Source organism: Rhinolophus ferrumequinum, chromosome 17 (assembly GCF_004115265.2).
Source record: "Rhinolophus ferrumequinum isolate MPI-CBG mRhiFer1 chromosome 17, mRhiFer1_v1.p, whole genome shotgun sequence".
In the NCBI taxonomy this organism is placed as follows: Eukaryota; Metazoa; Chordata; class Mammalia; order Chiroptera; family Rhinolophidae; genus Rhinolophus; species Rhinolophus ferrumequinum.
Window position 1 is genome coordinate 50,241,486 of NC_046300.1, and position 19,458 is coordinate 50,260,943.

The following is a 19,458-nucleotide window of genomic DNA, read 5'->3' on the forward strand; positions in this document are numbered from 1 at the left end:
CTGTCATAAGAAATGCATTTCTATTTAATATTGTGCTCCATTACTTAGACACAGAGACCCTCATTGGGTTAAATGCAGGCCTTCACAGGCACCCCCGGGTCCTACGCCTATTACTCAGTGGGGTGTGCAGCCAGCCCAGTGGCTGCTGGGTTCTCTCTTCCACTAGTCACTGGACTGAGGTGCCATGTCCTCTCTGGAGAAGAGGACTCAATCTTCCCTTCCCACAGGCTCACCACCCCCACTCATGGTGGATGGCCAATCAACAAAGGATTTCTATGTTAGCATCAGGGCACACTTGGTACCTGGATCGGGAGTGAATGAGAGCATCACCCCTGTCAAGTCACAGGCTGAATGTGCTGCGATGCTGCCAGCTGCTGCCATGCTGCTCCCATGCTTGCACCTAGGCCTCTGCCAGGGCTGGAGGCTGGGCTGGGGCAGGAGCCAGGCACCTAAGAACCTCCTACTTCCCCTCCCTCCCTACTCCCCATCCCACTCCCCATGAATTCTCCCTTGTCCCTTGGACTTCACTTGTAAAACACAAATTCAAAGTTAAAATTAAAACTGTCAAGCCTACCCTGCCTGCAGAGCAGTAAATGCCACATGAGAAGCCCTTTGGAGTGTAGCTTCCGGTGTGACTGCATTAGTCCCTTGCCCATAAAGCTGGCCCTGAGGGATGAGAGATGGAAGGGTAGACGGGAGAGGTCGTAAGGAGATGGTCAAATCAGCACATGGTGATGTTCAAAGAGGAACATGTGAATAATTACTTCAAGATCTCTGGCTTGTGTGACTCAATAGATGGTGGCACCATTAGGAGATACTAGGAAACAGGAAATAATTATTGGGATTGGGGCAGGGGCAAGTTTTAGGTACCTGTGAATTCTTCCTTTGTTTCAACATTGAATCATCCCTCTTTTCTCTGGTTTAATTGCATGAGCTGGCAGTTTTAGAACAATAATGAATAATAGAGGGGGGAGTGAGCCTCCACTTCTTCTGACTCTAATTAATTCTGAGGGTTTTATCCTGAGGCATGATGCTAAATTTGGTCCACAATCCAGTGCCTATTTCTGTTCCCTACAGCATTGTTTTCCGGTATGGGATTTTTATCAAATGTCTTTCAGGCACCTATTGAACAGATCCCATAGCACCGGCTCTTTCCCAACTCTTTATAGGGTGTCTTACATAAATAGATTTACTGGGAATACGCGGACAGAATGTCACGTAGGGGTTTCCTTGTAGCCCCAGATTGAGGTGAAGACAAAATGACACTAAACACCACAGGTTCTAAAGACAACAGCCTTTAAATGGTACTGATTTAGATGTGGAAATCCTCCTCACCAATGCCCACCCCCACGCTTATTTGAAGGTAGACAGCTGGCCCACCTTTTGTCTGCCATGTGAAGACTGGTAAGAGGCCTAACAAAAAAGAGATCAAGGTTCATAGAAAGAGGTTTTCCCCTCCAGGGGTGCTTTTTCCTGCTGGGAGCCAGAAGGGCAGTGGAGGGATGCTCTTAGAGACTTTTTTCTATATTTTGGGTTGCTTGAAAGAAGGGAAGTCCAGCACTGGTTAAATACCTGCTAGGTGGCAGACATACTGATACATGCTTGTGCCTATTGAGCAGCGGAAGGGACCTGAAGGAAGAGGGCAAGGTTTAGAGAAGGGGCGGCAGTGAAATGGCCTGTGGCTGGGCCAGAAAATGTGCCTGTTTCTCAAGGTCAGGGGGCCAGTATGGAAGATAGCTATCATATTGCTTAAAGCTCACAGGAGGGCTGCTCTCCAGGTGAGGTCCACACCAAGGGCAAGGAGTTGTACAGTAACTGCATGGGGGTCAAGTTGGGGCCATGTTGAAAAGCTCTCCGTCCTCTGAAGAATCCATGATAACCTTACAAGAAAACCATTTGGATGCTGGGCCATACGAATGGCACCAAAGGTCGATCGAGCCATGGTGAGAGAATTGCACCATGGCCTGGTAAGTAGAAAATTCTGCCTCTTTACTGCCCCGTTTCCCCTACCACAAACTTCTGAAGAAGCAAGAACGTAGAAGCTTGACGGAAGAACAGTAAGTGTAAAGATTTGAATTAGATAATGAAAGTGGAGTATTAAACTAGACTTGACTAATTTTATGAACTAAAGTTGTCAGTAAGTTATGCAATCTACAGAAGATATCATTTAAAGATGAAAAAGCAGGAATTCAACATAGTAGGGTAGAAAACAGAGACTTAAAAAAAAAAAAAGAATCATTTCACGTTTCTATTTCTACTAAGGTGACTCAATAAGCTTGTTCATTTGAATCCCTAGGTTAGTCCTCATTGGGGCATGCTTTATTACTATTTCAATATCCTATTGAAGTCTAATTGCTGCATTTCATTTAGGATCTTTGCCTCAATATTCATTAAAAGAGATATTCCGTAGCTTTTTAAGAAATATAATCTTGGTCAGGTTTCATATCAGGGTCCTTCATAAAGGAAATGGGAAATAGTTTTCTTCTTTCCCTGTGCTCTGGAACAGTTTAAAGATTTCAGAAGTACATGTGCCTTGGCATGCTAACATGATTCACCTGTGAAATTTCCCAGGCCTATCACTTTTGGGGTGAACACGTGAGGCCCTGCTATTCATTCATTGACGTTGTTCGGACTGAGCCTGAGTCGGTTCTGGTGTTCCCCTCTTACTGCCCCATGCGGGTCGGTAGCATGGCTATAGAGTTATGCTGCAACACACCTTCAATATATAACTTCTAGTTTGAATTTAAACATCCGGTCACCAAAATGTTTGCTCTGCACAACTTATGGGCCTGGGTCAGTGTGGGGCATTTTGGGGTACACGCAGGAGGACAGGCATCTCCCCGTCTTCAGAGAGAATAGGATCCTGTTGGCGAGTCACCACGACACACCCAGCTCCCCCACCCCACCCCCCTGGAGAATTGTATAAGATAGAACAGGATCGGTGCCAAATTCAAATCAATTCCCTGTGACTTACTCATTGTCTTTTATTTCACCTTTGGATAAAATCTGGAAAATTTATAAGTGGTGAAAAATCTAAAGAGCGACAGACTTCAAAATGTTTGAAGATTCTGCTGTTACTGCCCCAGTTATTTTTCAATCACAGTTTTGTACCCAATTAATAAAGGCAAGCCAGCCACGTTCTCCAAATGTGCATCCTGGGGTCCTCTGGGAATCTTATCCCTGGGTCCTTGCCATGACGCATATCTGTTCAGGGGGAGCGCTAGGGAGGCAGCACAGTTGCTTTCCTCATCTGGTCGGCAAAGCCCCTCTTGGTAGATAGCGTGCGGCAAGTATTCTCTCAGCAGGGGAGGCTGTCTTGAAATGCCATCATTTTTTTCTCTCCAGTCTTTCTCAGTCTGTAGTGAATGAAAAAGAGAGGACTGGGTTATTTCAGTTCCGGCAATGGACACATCAAAACCGCTTCCCTCTTCCCTTCTCTCTTTCCCTCGAGGACCTAATTTATTTCACGCATTTTGACCTATCCCTGCTTAGGAATGACTGCTGGGATTCTCTGTTGAGGCATTTGCCTCTTGCGGTGTTGGGCCCCCAGGCAAACCCACCAGGCCATGGTTCCTCTGCACGGTGATGTCAGTCTGGCTGCTGGGCCCAGCTGGATGGAGGTGTGTTTTATGAAGTTCAACCCTGCACCCTGGGCCATAAATACACGTTGTGCACATAAATGTACAGCTAACATTGCCCAGACCCCTCCGAAGCACCATGTTAATAAGCAGACAGTAAGTCTTTAAAATATGGAAAAGCAGTTAATCTTTCCGCTGGCAAATCCTTTGTAGGGGGTTGTTTTCCTTCCTTTCAGTATCGCTGCAGGCAGGGCTTTTCATCTCCTAGGATTTGAGGGGGAAAAAAGAGAAGTCTGCTGTGGTGCGTTAGTGAGAACGCTTAGGGAGCCTTCCGCTAAGAGGGTGCACGTGTGAAAAACAGTAATATTTTGCACTTGTCATTAAGCATGGAGTATGCATGGAGTAATGACTCTGGATCTGCCCTCAGGGAGCTTGAGTGCTAGGAATTCCAGTATAGGAGGTCTGCTCCCACAATAGCCTGGGCTCTGGAGGCTTGAGCTCCGCCCCTCTTACTCTAGGAAGTTACTTAGCCTCTTGTTTACCTGTCTCTAAAATGGGCACAATTATGTCTTATTCATATAGCTTCTATCTGAGTTTATTTATCCTCTCTGAGTCCCAGTTTTCTCTATCTAAAATGAGATAATCAATACTCTTTGCCCTAGCCCAGATTCCGTTTTACAAATGTTTTAAGAATACATGAGCACTTTTGCCTTACAAAGAACTTCAACATGACAGATTAAGTTCCAGCCTCCCTTGACAAGTGTTTCAGCAGTCTTTTCGTTCCCCCTCCAGTGCCCTCCAGTCCTCTTCTCCCTTCCTCTCTTGCTCTCTCTCCCACTGATGACGTGGTAGAAGGATCAGACCCGAGGGTGGGGATGTGGGCTCAGCAGACAGAAGGTACGTGGAGGCGATACAGACTTGTTACATTGGAGAGGTGCGAGCGCCAGTTTGTAGCTTGCCTCTAACCTGCTGAGCACCCATGAATTGTACCTGTGTGTCTCTGGCTGAGAATAGGAGTTGCCAATGAGTGGATTGAACAATGACATAGGTGAGAGCTATCAGTCTGGAGATGACATGTCTGTGCTTTATAAATATTTAATTTAACTTGGCCTTTCAATTGCTTCTTAGCTATGGGAAGGTACTTCATATGTTCTGTTCTTTTATATTTGTGTTCAATTCACGTATGTTCTACTATTTTAGTCCATTTATTCTTTCTATGTCTAACAGGAACCATGAAATGCTTACTGATTTGCTAGCTATTTCGAATATATCTGATAAGTCTTATCCATCCCATTTATTTTCCTTGTTCTCTGTAGCAGAATTAAATACTCATATTCTTAAACATTCATACTTTATGTATAGTTTTGCAACATTATTTTACCACTTACTTTGTTTTGGATAGGCTTTCATGAGAGTAAGTAGAGATCTCCTTTCATCTGGTGCCAAGTAAACCTAAGAAGCACATACTATTACATATTTAGTCATTCCTCTATTGATGGACATTCAGGTGGGTTTCATTTTTCTCTTTTCTCAATGAACCGTGCTACCAAGAGCATCTTTCTACATGACATCTTGGGATCCTGACTAAGAGTTTCTCTTACTGAGAAATAAAACTACTGAAAAAGATAGTATCAATCGTAATAACAACAAATGGTTATAAAAGCTCACTTTCCCACAAGCAGTGTAGAATAATATTCACTTCTTTAGACTTTCCACCATTTGCTATTACCACAGATTTAAATTTTTGCCAGTGTGCTGGTGAACAGTTCATTTCATTATTTTCATTTTAATTTATATTTCTCTAATTTTCAGTGAAATTAAACACTTATGTAGACATATACACAGACGCACACGCGTACATATGTACATATATATCAATTGTTCCCCTGTGTTTTTTTTCTGTAAATTTTCTCATGGATTTTGACATTGGTTAAGGCAACCAACTTTCCTTCATCCCCTTTTTATAAAACCCAACTTTATGCAATTGTCCATACTATTCTTTACATTTACTCCTCTGAGGGAATCTTAGGGTCATCACCTCAAATTCCATTAAAAATCCTATTGGGATTTTGATTGAGATTGCTTTGAATTAAAAGATTAACTGAAGGAGAAATTGCATCTTTAATATATGTGTTCCTTTCCACAACCATTGTACTCCCCTCCAATCTGTAGTTTGTCTTTTTCTGTTCAGTAAATTTTGGTCATTTTCTTCATAAATAAATGTCTTTTAGTAGATACTATCAATGGTCCTTTATTTCATAAATATTTTTTCATTGGTTATTGCTAGTGTCAGGGAAACTGTGGTTTTATATGCTGATTACGTAACTGGTCAGCTTGCTGACTTCTTTTATTAGTTCTAATAGTTGGTCAGTGGGTTTTCTATGAACACAGTGGTATCTGTTCCTTGGGTGATTTGGTAGTATTCACTTGGGTGTAGATTCTCAATGAGCATTTCAGGTTTTTTTTCATGGCATTTGGTCTGCTTCTGTTTTTTTATAGCATGGCCAAATGCTGATAATTTATACTTTGTCTCCAAAGGTGTGTTTGCTCCAAGTTTTTGAATTGTTTACAATAATATACATAATAGTCACTTAAAATATTTTCAATGTCTCCATATCTTTTGAGTTTTAATGTGACTTTGTGACTTCTTTTTTGACCAGGAATGTCAAAAGTTGATTTATGCCGATGTTTTTTTAAACCACCAGAGATTGGTTCTTTAAGTTATCTTCACGTTTTTATTTCCATTTTATTCGTCTGCTTTTATCTTCGTGAAGTAATCCTGTCGTTGATTCTATAAATATTTACTGAGAATCTGCTGTGTCCCAGGCACAACTCTTAAGTGCTGGAGATAACAGATAACCATGGGCAGATAGAGGCAGCCTCCCTCCCGTGGAAACCACAGTCTGTTGTGAGGGGCAGACAGTGAGTAGGTAAGGAGGAAACAGAGGCAAAGGAGACTGAGAAGAAAGGTGGTGTCCTTGACAAAGACTGATTCTGTGACGTGGTCGGGACTCCAGCCTCATTAGAGTCGATTTGTGAAAGAAGGAGAGAAGTGAGAAAGTAAACAGACAGATTGTGGATAATTCTTGTAAGGAGTTGTATTATAAAGGAAGACAGAGAAACAGGGCAGTAGCTGGAGATAAGGTTAAGGGAAAGGTTTGTTTTTCCTGAGATGGGAGATATGACAGCATGTTTGTAAACTGAAGGGAATGGCTAATAGACTATTTGTGCAGTAATCACCTCTCGTCTCTTCCATCGGTGACATCCTTGCAGAAGCGTGAGAGCTGGGCTTTGTACAGCTCAGTGTACCAGAGGGAAGACCAAGTATAGGGCACTGGTGCAGCTTTATGTTCTTATTTTTCCAGCTTCTCAATTCAAAATTTTAGTTCATTTATTTGCAAACGTTTTTTTTTTTTTTTTTCTTTTTCCAATAAAAATATTTAAGATCATACTGCACGGATCTGAGTCTGGGCTGTTCTCAAATTCTCAAGGATTAATTAAATATGTTTTTAATCTTTGATTTCCACTGTTTATATTTTTTTGCCCTTAATTTCTAACTGTACCCTACTGTAAAGAAGATATAATTGATGCTTTCTGTTCTTTGGAACGTGTTGTAGTTCTCTGTGTTCAAAAATAGTATAACTTGCATTCTACATGGTTTCAATCTGAAGAACTTTTGCTCTATATTTTAATGGATCACGCATTCATCAATCACTTCAATATTTCTATCAATTTGTACACTATGATCACAAAAGTTCATGTCATTCCTTTTTATACTATTATACTATTTTTAATATGAAAAATTATTTGCATTATACTATTTGCAGTATGAACTCATTATATTTAATGATTTTCACTTTGAATATTCCCATAATAATGTTAACCTGTTTCTGTTCCACTCTTTTGTTGTTAGCATTTTCCTGGTACATCGTTTCCTGTCATCTGACATCTCTCATCCTGACATCTTTTCCATGTCAGTGTGTTTGAGGAGTGTCTGTTGCAAATATAATACTGATATTTTTATAAACCAAATTTAAGCGTCTCTGCCTTTTAGCATATGATCTAATCACCTCACATTTATTGTTATTGGTAATAATTTTAGGCTTTCTCTCTCTCTCTCTCCCTCTCTCTCTCCTTTTCCTTCTTCCTCTTTCTCTCTCTCTCTCCCTCTGTGTGTGTGTGTGTGTGTGTGTTATTTACCGTGCTATCTTGGATTGATCAGGTTTTCATTTTTCATGGATTTTTTTAAAAAGTAATTATCCTTAAAATTGAAAACATAATTTTCTATCATTATCTACAGTTACTTAGAATCAATTTTCCTGTGGACCTCACATACTTCTTCCTTTCTTCCATTGCCTTAAAACTTTAAATATGTTGCTCTGTTTTCTTCTTTTTAAGCACTCCCATTGAGAAGTTGTATCATTCTCATTCCTCTTTAAGTAATTCGTTTCCAGAAGATTTTTAGGATTGGTCTATCTATATCTTTCATGATCTGAAGTTTCATTCATGCTTCAAGGACCCTTTTAATGAGAAAAAAAAGAATTTTATTTTAATCAGAAAATATTCTCCCCCATTGGAGTTTCTATTTCATATTTTAATCTCTTTCTCCTTTACTGTTTATCTGGTAGATTCATTTGGCTTAACTTTCAAGTCAACCATTTGTTCTTTAAAGTTGTGTGATCTTGGTTTTGCATTTCTCTGAGACTCTGTTAACTTGCCTCCAACATGGAAATCATTGATTCTCCGATGAACACCTATTGTTAAAAGGGAAAGGTAAAGCAGAGATTTTTAAAGTTTTGTTGAGACAGCAAGTTTGAATTTTTTCCTCAAGCCAAGGATAGTTTTGAAGAAGGATGGGAAGGGCAGAGAACAAGTTTCCTAGAGTGTGGGTAATAGTTTAGGCACAGGGGAAACATTGTTGAGCAGTGACATGCCCTGTTCCCTGTTATAGGCAAAAAGAAAACAAACAAACAAACAAAAAAACATGTAGCCATAGGATATTAGATGAACAGGCACTGGACATTTGTAAAAAGGAAGCCAGTTGTGTTGTAATCTCAGAGGCACTCTTATATAATTCAACATATGAGGTAGTAACAGGTAAAATTAAAAGGGGGCTCCTTTCCCTTTCTGTGTAATTTCTCACAAAGCAGGATTCTTCTTCAGTGGATGATTTTAGTAAAGCATGGTGATACACTCTAGAGAATAGAACAAATTTGTTGAGAGAAAGATGAATAATGATAAAATTTATGGAGAAAGTGAACATTTTGTTAGGTTATAGTCTCTTACATCCAACTAAATTGAATTAAATGAAATATCATGAAAAGTTATGTGACAGGGGTTCTAGGCCTGGGGCTAAATAGTTAGCTAATCTGCTGGCTCTGGAAGAATATGAGATTTTGGTCTCTAGTTTTTCCTCGAACGAATCAGTGGCGCTTCTTGTTAAAGGAGTATTTTTTATGGTGGTGTTACTTTGTCATTTCACTGTGTTGGGTCCTGTAAGAAGCAGATGTCATTAAGCTTACTTCAGTTGAACTAGCTGTGCTAAGGATGTAATGTCGGAGCTGCCATCCAGCCTTATACCAGCAGAAGTTGTACTCTTAGAAGAGTGGAACTTCATAAAGGACTAACGTCAATTTCATCAAAACATTGTACCTGTATTCAGGGCAGACACTGTGAAGAGCGGTACAGGGAACAGTTTAGGAAGTTCACTTCCTCTTTTCTCTTCAATATGACACAACATCAGTCTACCTTTGAGGCAAGGAAGAGAGAAACATCCACTTGGAGAGGAACATCAAATGCAACTTTTGATGATGTTTTTAGGAAGGAATGAGCTTGGAAAAGTCATCCCTTTTAGACCTTGGAAATTGAGGTGATGTAGTCAAATTTGACTCTACTGTTTTATACCTATAAAAGTCTAGCTTTCCCAAGGTGAGTTTTGTGGGCTGTATATGGCTATAGTTATAGGTTATAAGCTATGGTCTTCTTAGAGAAGCTTGGTATTTTAAAGTGAAGAGCCTCGTGGAAGGAGGCAACTTTAATAGTAAAGCGGTCTCTGAAACTTGCTTTCCAGTTACTACAGTAGTTACTCCCCGGGGAAAAAGTTTTCCAAACGGCTTTTTACTTGAGGAATGGTAAATGGTCACTCACTGTGACTGGGCCTCTTGTTCTAACAGGTCCTTTGTCATCCAGCAAATCCCAAGCAGCAATCTCTTCATGGTGGTGGTGGACAGCAGCTGCCTCTGTGAGTCCGTGGCCCCAATCACGATGGCACCCATTGAAATCAGGTATATCCTTTTGTGCGTAGGTCCAGCCACTATGGCTGAAGCCAGCAAGGGGGGTCAACAGTAAGGGGAGAAATATTAGGGAGGGGAAAATGACATCATTTCCACTGCCGGAGAGACAGACGTTGGTAAGGGAGTTTCGTACCAAGTTTTGACCTCTGAAATGCAGAGTGAGGGAAAGTAACATTTTGGAAATATGCCTTAACTACAGTCAACATAACGAATCTCTTAAGTGTGAACGTTTAAAGGCCCAGAAGATCAGAAGGCGTCCCGAATCTTGCCATGGCTTTCATCCTGAGGTAAGTCAGAAAACCTTTCCTTTTCTCCTTTTCCCATCTGATTTGCCATGAGAATCTCACCATGGTCAAAGAACTATAACTAGTAAATTTACTCATGAAAAAACAATCCCTTTCAGGCAAATCAAAGAAGAATATACGGGAAGGTTCATGGTACCCTACTTTCAGCCCCTCAATGCCTTCTTATTTCATCTGTGCTAATCGTCTTTTATTATTTTATCTATCTATATATTTTAAAACCTCTTTGCTTTCTTCCCTACTGTGGATGTGCTGTCATTTTATCACTTTCCATTTATTACACACAAACTGGCTCTGCTCTTCTTGGTTTATTTATTTCAAATTATGGCTAAAATTATTTTCCCCTGCTTACTTTTAGATAGCCTTTCATTTACAAGAAATTCACGTACAGCAAAAGTAGCAATATCAATATCAGATAAAGGGTCACAGTTTTTGAAGGTGGAATGGTAAGACTCTAAACCCCATAACCACATGAAGTCACAACTATAAAGGCAGTGCATTTACACTAAAAGCGACGATCAGAGGAAAATTCAGTTTAGTCGTGAGAAAGGTGAGCTGACTACAGACTTAGATGAATTATGAGAGAATACCTTCTGCAGTACCATGGGCAAAAAAAATTTTGAGTATAGCGAAAACAAAAGCTTTAAAAATTAACTCCACACCCACCCTGAAGAATAGTAAGCTTGCCTAGACCAATTACTGCAGGGAAACTGGGAAGGTATCAGTTTTTTAAAAATGCCACCAGACTCAGATGAGTCATCTTTAAATAGCAAGTGATTTTGATGTTATTTAAACTATCCAAGTCTTAGAAAAGATTTTCAAGTAAGTATAGCACCAATAAGAACGTGGAACTTACTAAGAATGTTCGCTTCTTTATTCAAAGGGGAATTCAACAGCAATGTATTATCCAAATATATGCTGAAAAGGACTTTGATAAAATTCATTGATCACCCCTAATAAAAGCTCTATGTGAAATGCAAACACAAACAACAGTCCCCCAAACACTTAAATCACTTCTTTTAAAACCAGAACTGTGTACTTAGACAATGTCACTAGAGCAGAAATCTTCTAGAATTAATAAGACAATTTGCTTTGGTAACTTGATACAAGAAAAACATTTTAAAAATTAGCATTTTTTCTGTAAGTTTCTAGACCTTGTAAGATGAGGTCAGTGGAACAGAATAGAAACTCTTACATATGACAAAGGTTCAAGTCAAACGGAAGAATATAGATTAGACTTAAACAGTAAAATAACAGTCTTACAATATATGATAGGAATTGGAGAGAACTTTCTATCCCAGACCGGAAAGCTATGGAAGAAAAACAGATTTATTTAGCTATGCAAAAATTATAACTTTTCTATAAAAAAAAAATAAATAACTTAAAGTCAATAGCCAATTTATAAAACTTGAAAAAAATATTTATAAATCAAATTATAAAGAGCTTTTTAAACTAATAAGTCAAGTTACTACATATAAAAATAAACCAAGAACATGAAAGATACAAGCCTTGGGGTGATCAGAATATACAGGTAACAATGAACTATCTAGTTATAGCCATCTAAGACAAAACTGCCCCTTCAGTCTGTAGCCCCACTCCTGGGTGTCTTTACCATGGGCAGAGGTGGGGGCAAATATCATTGTCTGCTGAGGAGCTACATTCAGCATTCTTTGTAGCAATAAAGAACAGATGAGAAAATGAATGCCCATCAATAAGAAAATAGCTGAATGAAACAGAGCTAGAATAACGGAGTTGGAGAAACTTCCATCAGTCAATAGATAAAAAGCGTGCTGCAGAAAGTAATAAATAATATGATTTCATGTTTGTAAAACAGCCCTCCTTCCAAACTGAAAAGAAAGAAGAAACACAAAAACTTTCATAGCCAAGTCTCTGAAATGATCAGGCTCCTTAAATGTGATATTTTACGTACATTCTGACAGGAAAATACTAGAAGTCCAATATTTTCCTTTTACAATACAATCACAATGGACATCTCCACCAATAGTCCCTCACCTCTTGAATCTTCTACCTAATAGTATGCAAAGAGTAATTCTGAATATATTATGCTAGCAACTGAAACCAGAGATTCTCATCACTAACTTGATGAAAGTTAGACATTTCCATGTCCCGGAATTATCTAGGTTCCAAAATACTTTGTTCATACAATTGAAGAGCAGGGGCAGGCCTGGGCACACAAGATACCTCAGAAAGTTTAAGGCACCTTGACATCCATCTCAGCTCTAACCAACCCTGCCTTTCCCTGTAGGAGAATGCAAGGGAATGTGGGGGTGCGCCGAGTCTCCAGGCCAAGATGGTCCTTATCCTGTTCCCTCTGCTTTTGATGCTCTTCTCGAGGTGACACGGACAGAAATGTTCTCTTGGCATGCTAAATTATGGATAAACTGTGAACACAAATATGGTGCGACATAGGAGACATGAAATATAGTCCAAACATCAGCATCTCATGAATTTAAACTGTGCGTGATATAAACTCTTAAAGATATGTTGACAATAATGTTACCTTTTTACTTTGCCGGTCATGTAAATGTGAGTTTGCTACATGATAACCACCCATCATCAGAAACGAGACTGCAAGTGGGCAGTGTCCCTTCTGCTTGATACCCACCGAAACAAATTTAAAACTGTGTACTTTTTAAATAAAGTATATTAAAATCATAATCTCCTTGTTTGGGTTTTATTGGCACTTCATTGCTGAAGGTACAGACTGAAAAGTGCATGAAAATGTTACCCATTCCAGACACTAGGAAAGGATGGTTGTTGGCAGCGACTTTGCTCTAAAGCAGATTCTAGACAAATATTTAACAATTGTTTTGATGCTCCACTCTCAGTTATAAAAATATTTACAGAAGGAAATAAAAATATCATCTACATGGGAAGAATTTATTACAGAGAATCTTGAATTTTATTGAACTAAACTTCAATAGAAATCATAATATGGATGAGAACACACGCTCCCATAATATTCAAGGTTTGAACTATTTGGCAACAGAAATAAAGAAGTCATAAATCCTAGGAATTCATTGTGAGAAGACTTGAAGAAGGAAAAGAACAATGACTACAAATGGCTCTCAAACTTATTACTGGAGCATTTGGCTTCTGGCTTTCCCCATAAACAAGAGATGAAATTAGATCTCAAATATTACAAGATGTGACACTACGCAGACCTGTAAGCCTTCCTAAAACACTGGATCCTGAACCAGAGAAAATAGATTCCATTGTATCATGGTTACCAAATAAAGTAGAAGAGTTTCCGTGCCTAGGTAAAATCGAGAATGCTTTGCTTTGTAGAGCAGACATCTAAAAGCCATATGGAGAATACCACTTAACCTCTTTTTTAAAAAAAGCCACATTATGCTGTTGATATTTTACAAAAACTGATGTTATCGTACTACTTTATACCAAAGTGATTGCAGTATTTATAGGAATAACAATACTACAATGTTGTACTTCTTTAAATTACTATGTCTCCAGTGTTTTTAACAATGTAACAATATTATCAGCTGCCAAGCTGTCAAAATTTTAACAACACGGGGACTGTAGAGTTGTGACGATTGTAGTCAGTGGTATTGTTCACTTCTGTGCACTAAGTAAACAAGTGATTTCATTTGTTGCTCACACAAATATCAAAATGCGTTATATTTACACAAAACAATCATGTCATGTTTTTACAAAAATAACCTCACAGGACCTGCCATTCTCCATTGAAATTCTACAGAACTGGCAACAATAGGTCAAGTATATTACATTGTAATGCCCATAATTTTATGTGAATACGGAAAATATGTGCACTAGAAATATTTATAATTTCCCTCCCTCCCTCATTCTAAACAGTGGAGTGGCATCATTTTTAGTGCATTGTTTTGTGACGTCAGGACAGCAAGCATAGTTGAATCGTACTGTTGACCCAATGGCACTGTCAGATGTCACCTTCATGTGAATGACCCTCCCACCTAGCACCTCAGATTCTGTTCCCTCAAACGACTTCAGCCAACTGGCCACTCCATTTATCTACTTGGATATCTAATAGTTTTCTCCAACTTAATGTGTCCAAAGCAGATATCTTGATCCCTGTCTACCATACTCTTTCCTCCCGACTGCCTCAGCTCCTCCCACCAAAACCTTGGAGCCCCCCTTGTCTGTGTTTTCCCCCTCAGAGTTTCATGAGCTCCGCCCTCCACTTCTCCCCATCCCTTCACTGCTACCGTCTTCTTTCAAGTCATTACCAGTTCCCTCACACTGCGTCCTCATCGGTCTCCTCTCCTCTGCTCTCTGCACTGTGCCACCCCCCACCCCCAATCCCTACTCTAGGGTCCATTCTCCACACAGCAGCTAGAGCAATTTTTCTAAAACAAATATCGGATCATACCTTTGCCCACTGCAATTTGAGAATATACAGACCCCCTCTTCAAGTCCAGTAGTGGTTCTCAAACTCTTCTGTGCATTAGAGTCACCTGGGGAACTTGCAAAACTCTTGGCTTTTCAGGGCAGGACCCAGGCATTCATATTCTTCAAACACTCCCCATGATGGTAACATGAAGGCAAGTTTGGGCACCTGTGGGCCATACAGGGTCTCAGCCCGGGCTCTGTCTCCATTGCTGGCCCTTCCTCGTGCTAGCTACTCTGTCCCATACTCACTGAATTCTGCCAGCCAGCCTATGTCTTTGAAAACCCAGGACTTTTCCTATACCTGTGCCCTCTATCTGGAAGCTTCCAGATGCTGGTTTTTATGAAGCTGTTCCTTCTTACCTTTCGTGCTGAGCTCAAATATCCCTTCCTCAAAGACACCCTGGGAAAGCAGCCCTTCTCCCACAGTTGTACTACCCGGCTTTTATTTTTTCTTTAAGCCTGTATCTGGAATAATTTATGTTCATTTTCTCCTCCTGTATTGTAGCTCCACGAGGGCAAAGATCTCTCTGATATTGTTTGTGGCTTTGTCTCCAGCTCCTAGAGCAGTGTCTGGCATGTAATAAAAATCAAACCACCACCAACAATCACAAACTTGCAATGAACATTTACTGAGATCTGACTCTTCACCTCGTGCCATTCAAAATGCTTACTGGTTTGATTAACCCATGTGATCTTTACAACAGACTGAGGGAGCAGATGCAATTACTGTCTCCATTTTAGGGATGAAGCAACATGGGCACAGGAAGGAAAGTAACTTTCCTGACTCCTGGTTTGAAACATCCTGCATTACCTTTATTGCACACATGAGTAGAAAGTACTGTATTTTGAATGCAGTAAATATGTAGCCACAGTGTTATAATAAGCTGTTTCTAATCCTACTTAACAAATATATCATTAAAATCTACTATTGGATATCACCTTTAATGTGTCAAATGCTGCTGAATTATAGTATCCTGAACTAGAAATACTGCCATCCTGACTTACTCCCTAATTGAGGGGACCAGGTTCTGCTGCAGTGCAGAACCACGGCATGTTGCACTGGTCCCTATTGATCCATGGTACATAGTATTGTAATGGTTAAGGGTAAAATGTGTGGAGTAAGGCCCCGCCTCTTACTGTCTATAGCACCTTCAGGTAACTTGCTTGTTGAGTCTCAGTTTCCTCATCAGTGAAATGGGAATAATAGCAGGTGTATGAAATGATGAGGCGAAGTTCTCTGCATAGAACCTCTTAAACAGAAGGCTTTGATAAATCGTATTGTGGGGGGTGGTTTATTAATATGAGGAATTAGCAATACACGGGTATCCTGGCAGAGTGTCAGCCCTATTGATATTGGAGCTACTACAGTATAAATGTGACTGCCCAATTTTTACTTTAACATAATACAAACTAACACTATTTCAAACACTGTAGGTACCCTCATATAATCTAATGTCTTTATAGTCATGTCACTGAAAATAGAAAGCGTATAACTATAGTGTGCTAGCATTACTGCTACTCAGATTGTAAGGTGAAGGGTCTAGGCTGACATAATGCAGCTCCGCACCGTATATTGTCATTTCTGTTCCCACAATTACATGTAATAAAGCAAAGCACAAAATCACATTGCCGCTGCCAGCATTGGTTGTCTTCAGTTACTTCCCTCAGCCTGCGCCATGCTGTGTGGCTCTAAACTATAATATTGTGTGTCCCGGTATGTTAGGCTGCCAAGTATCTTAACGAAAATCCTACCACCAAATTGTGTGCCAAACAACATCGTACTGTAATTATCCTAGCTCCAAATGGTTAAGAAGAAACGATTGATGAGAGGTAAATATTTCAGTGCCATGTTTTTAAGAAGATATTGTCACCATGGCACGACATCTCACCACTGACCGTAGCATCAAGACTACTAAATGATAATCACATTGTCCTTGTATTTCTATGTAATTCTATATTGTCCCCAAATGTGCTGTTCGGTTATTCAGCTACCGCATAATCTCCAAGCTGTAGCAATAAGCTTGGGGTAGAGACGGGTGCATTTATTGAATGATGACTGTGGAAAGCACTTCACAATAATTATTTCAAATCACTCCTTACACTAATTTTGGCACACGCTGTGAGAAGGCACACATTGCAAATTACAAGTCTAAGGTTCGGAGAGATTACACTACTTGGCCAAGGCATACAGGCAATGATGCAGAAAGCCAGAATTTAATGCCACCTTAATGGACCCCAGTGTATGTTCTGTTTACTTTGCCACCATGTCAACTTTTACCATGTCACTTCCTTTCCTCTCCACGTGCTATCACAGAGACTCAGTAAGTAGCAATTTCATGAGGCCATATTGCATTATATTGTCTGTAATGCTGGCACCAGCATTACTACTGTTTTATATTTTTAAGATTTTTATTAAAATTTTATTAATAACAGACAAACATTATATTAGTTTCAGGGATACAGCATAGTTATTCAACATTTATATACCTAAAGAAGTTATCACCATGATAAGTCCAGCAACCAATTGTCACCATACCATCACAATATTATTGACTGTATTCCCTAGGTTGTACATTACGTCCCCATGATTTATTTGTTTCATACCTAGAAATTTAGACTTATTATTCTCTCTAACATTCCCCCCGCCGCCTTTTCAACTTTTTCAATTACAATTGGCATTTAATACTATTTTACATTAATTTCAGGTGGACAGCACAGTGGTTAGACACTTACATAATTTAAGAGGTGATCCCCCTGACTAGTCTAGTACCTGCCTGGCACCATACGTAGTTATTACCATGGTATTGACTATGTTCCCTATGCTGCACTTTACATCCCCATGACTATTTTGTAACTATAATTTGTACTTCTTAATCCCTTCATTTTTCCACCCTGCTCCCCAACGCCTTCCCATCTGTCACCCCAACAAATCTAGTACCCACCTGACACCATACATTGTTATTATAATATTGTTGACTGTATTTCTTATGCTATATGCTACATCCCCATGATTACTGCGTAACAACCAATTGGTACTTCTTAATCCCTTCCCCTTTTTCATCACCCCCAACCCCATCCCATCTGGCAATCGTCAATATGTTCTCTGTATCTAAGAGCTTGTTTCTGTTTTGTTTGTTTATTTTGTTCTTTGGATTCCACATATAAGCGAAATCACATTGCATCTTTCTCTGTCTTACACTCCACACAGCACAGTACCCTCCAGGGCCATCCATGCCACTGCAGATGGCAAGAACCCATGCCCTTCCACATATACATATTCCACTGTATATATGTACCACTTCCTCGTTATCCCCTCTTCCATCAACAGACACCCAGGCTACTTCCACACCTTGGCCATTGTAAACAATGCTGCAATGAACATATGGATGCACATGTCCCCTCAAAGTAGCATTTGGGTTTCTTAAGATAAATACCTTGAAGTGAGATTACCAGGTCTTTCTTTGTCTCTTGTTCCAGCCTTTGTTTTAAAGTTTATTTTATCTGGTATAAGTATTGCTACCCAGCCTTTTTAAATTTTTTTCGTTTCCATTTTCGTAAAATATATTTTTCCATCCCTTTACTTTCCGTCCGGGTGTGTCTTTCAAATTGTGCCACTTGTGGTAGTAATTGGGAGGTGCTCTGCTGTGATCTGAAGCCAACATCCAAGTATGTTGGTTCTGGGGCCTCTTCAGAGGGGCTCCTGTGCAGGCCCAGGTTAGCCACTGCCATGACCCACTGGGAACTACCTGATAGGAGCTACGAAGTGATTACAGTTGTTTGCTCCCTGTGCAAACCCTGGAGGCATGTGGGAGAGGCCACACTGAGGACTGCCACCTGTAGTGGGCCTGGGGTAGCTCCACAAAACGCCAGGACACCCTGCTGCCACCTGCCGGCTCCCTTAAGTTTCAGCCCCAATAAAGCCTTGTGCAGTGCGCAAGTTGGGGAAGGCAGGGTCTCAGGGAGTAACTGCAGTGGGAAGAGTTGTGGTCAGCAGGTTAATGTAGACTGTTTGGTGCCAGTCCTGAGCCTGGAGCTACTCAGCAAAAGTCTCAGAGCATACAGAGGCCAGTTGCTGCGTGCCTGGAGCCTGCCAGACTCTAATAGTTGTTCAAGAAACAGTGCAATGTGGGCAGGGCTGGCTGCTCAGAGAAAGTGCCTCTGGTGTTGGGCAAGTTGGGTGGGGAGGAGTCTCAGTGAATCAGCAGAGTGGAGCAGTGGAGCTCACCAGGCCAATCAAATTAAGATTTGGCCTATAGGGGAGGGCTCAACATATTAAAAATGGCACCCACCTGCCGGCTGCACAGGAGAAGGACTCCACACAGGGAAAATGGTGACTGTCCTCCAACCGTTGCTTCACAGCTACACACCTCAGTCTGCCACCCGTATGCCTCTGACGCCGCCCCAAGTTACTGTCCCTCTGCTGGAGCCCAAGGTGAGTACTTATGAGTGAGAGAGTCTGTGTGCGGACTGTTTAAGAGGACATCTGGGTCTCCTGCTGCTTTCTATCCCACCCAGATGGTTGGAATCCCCACTGTTTTTCACAGCCAAGTATTGTGGAAGCTACTCTTCCTGACACCAGTACTCTGGACTAGGGAGGTTGGTGTGGGGCGGGGGTCTCTCGCTCCTCCTTCATGGGGAATCTCCATGGCCGAGAGATCACACCGAGGTTTGGGGACGGTTCTGTGTCTCAACCCCCTCCGACCAGTCTCTTGTGACTTCGTTTTTATATGCTTAGTTATAAAACTTCTGTTCAGCCAGACTTCAGATGGCTCCCCAGATTGATTGTTCTATAATTTAGTTGTAATTTTATGTGTCCTACTGTTGATTCCCTCTAATCAGTGTTTATCTACTGAACCATCTTGGATCTCCTAGAGTTTT

At 40.5% G+C, this 19,458-nt stretch overlaps 1 protein-coding gene across 1 annotated transcript in view; it reads left to right on the plus strand.

The window, feature by feature from the left end:
* CACNA2D3 (calcium voltage-gated channel auxiliary subunit alpha2delta 3) overlaps nt 1–12,808 on the plus strand; it is an 841,437-nt gene extending 828,629 nt beyond the window's left edge. Inside the window, 3 exon segments of the mRNA XM_033132710.1 lie at nt 9,752–9,864; nt 10,076–10,158; nt 12,440–12,808. Of these exon segments, the coding sequence (XP_032988601.1) occupies nt 9,752–9,864; nt 10,076–10,158; nt 12,440–12,532 (289 nt within the window). The 3' untranslated portion in view covers nt 12,533–12,808.
* The last annotated feature ends 6,650 nt before the right edge of the window (nt 12,809–19,458 follow it).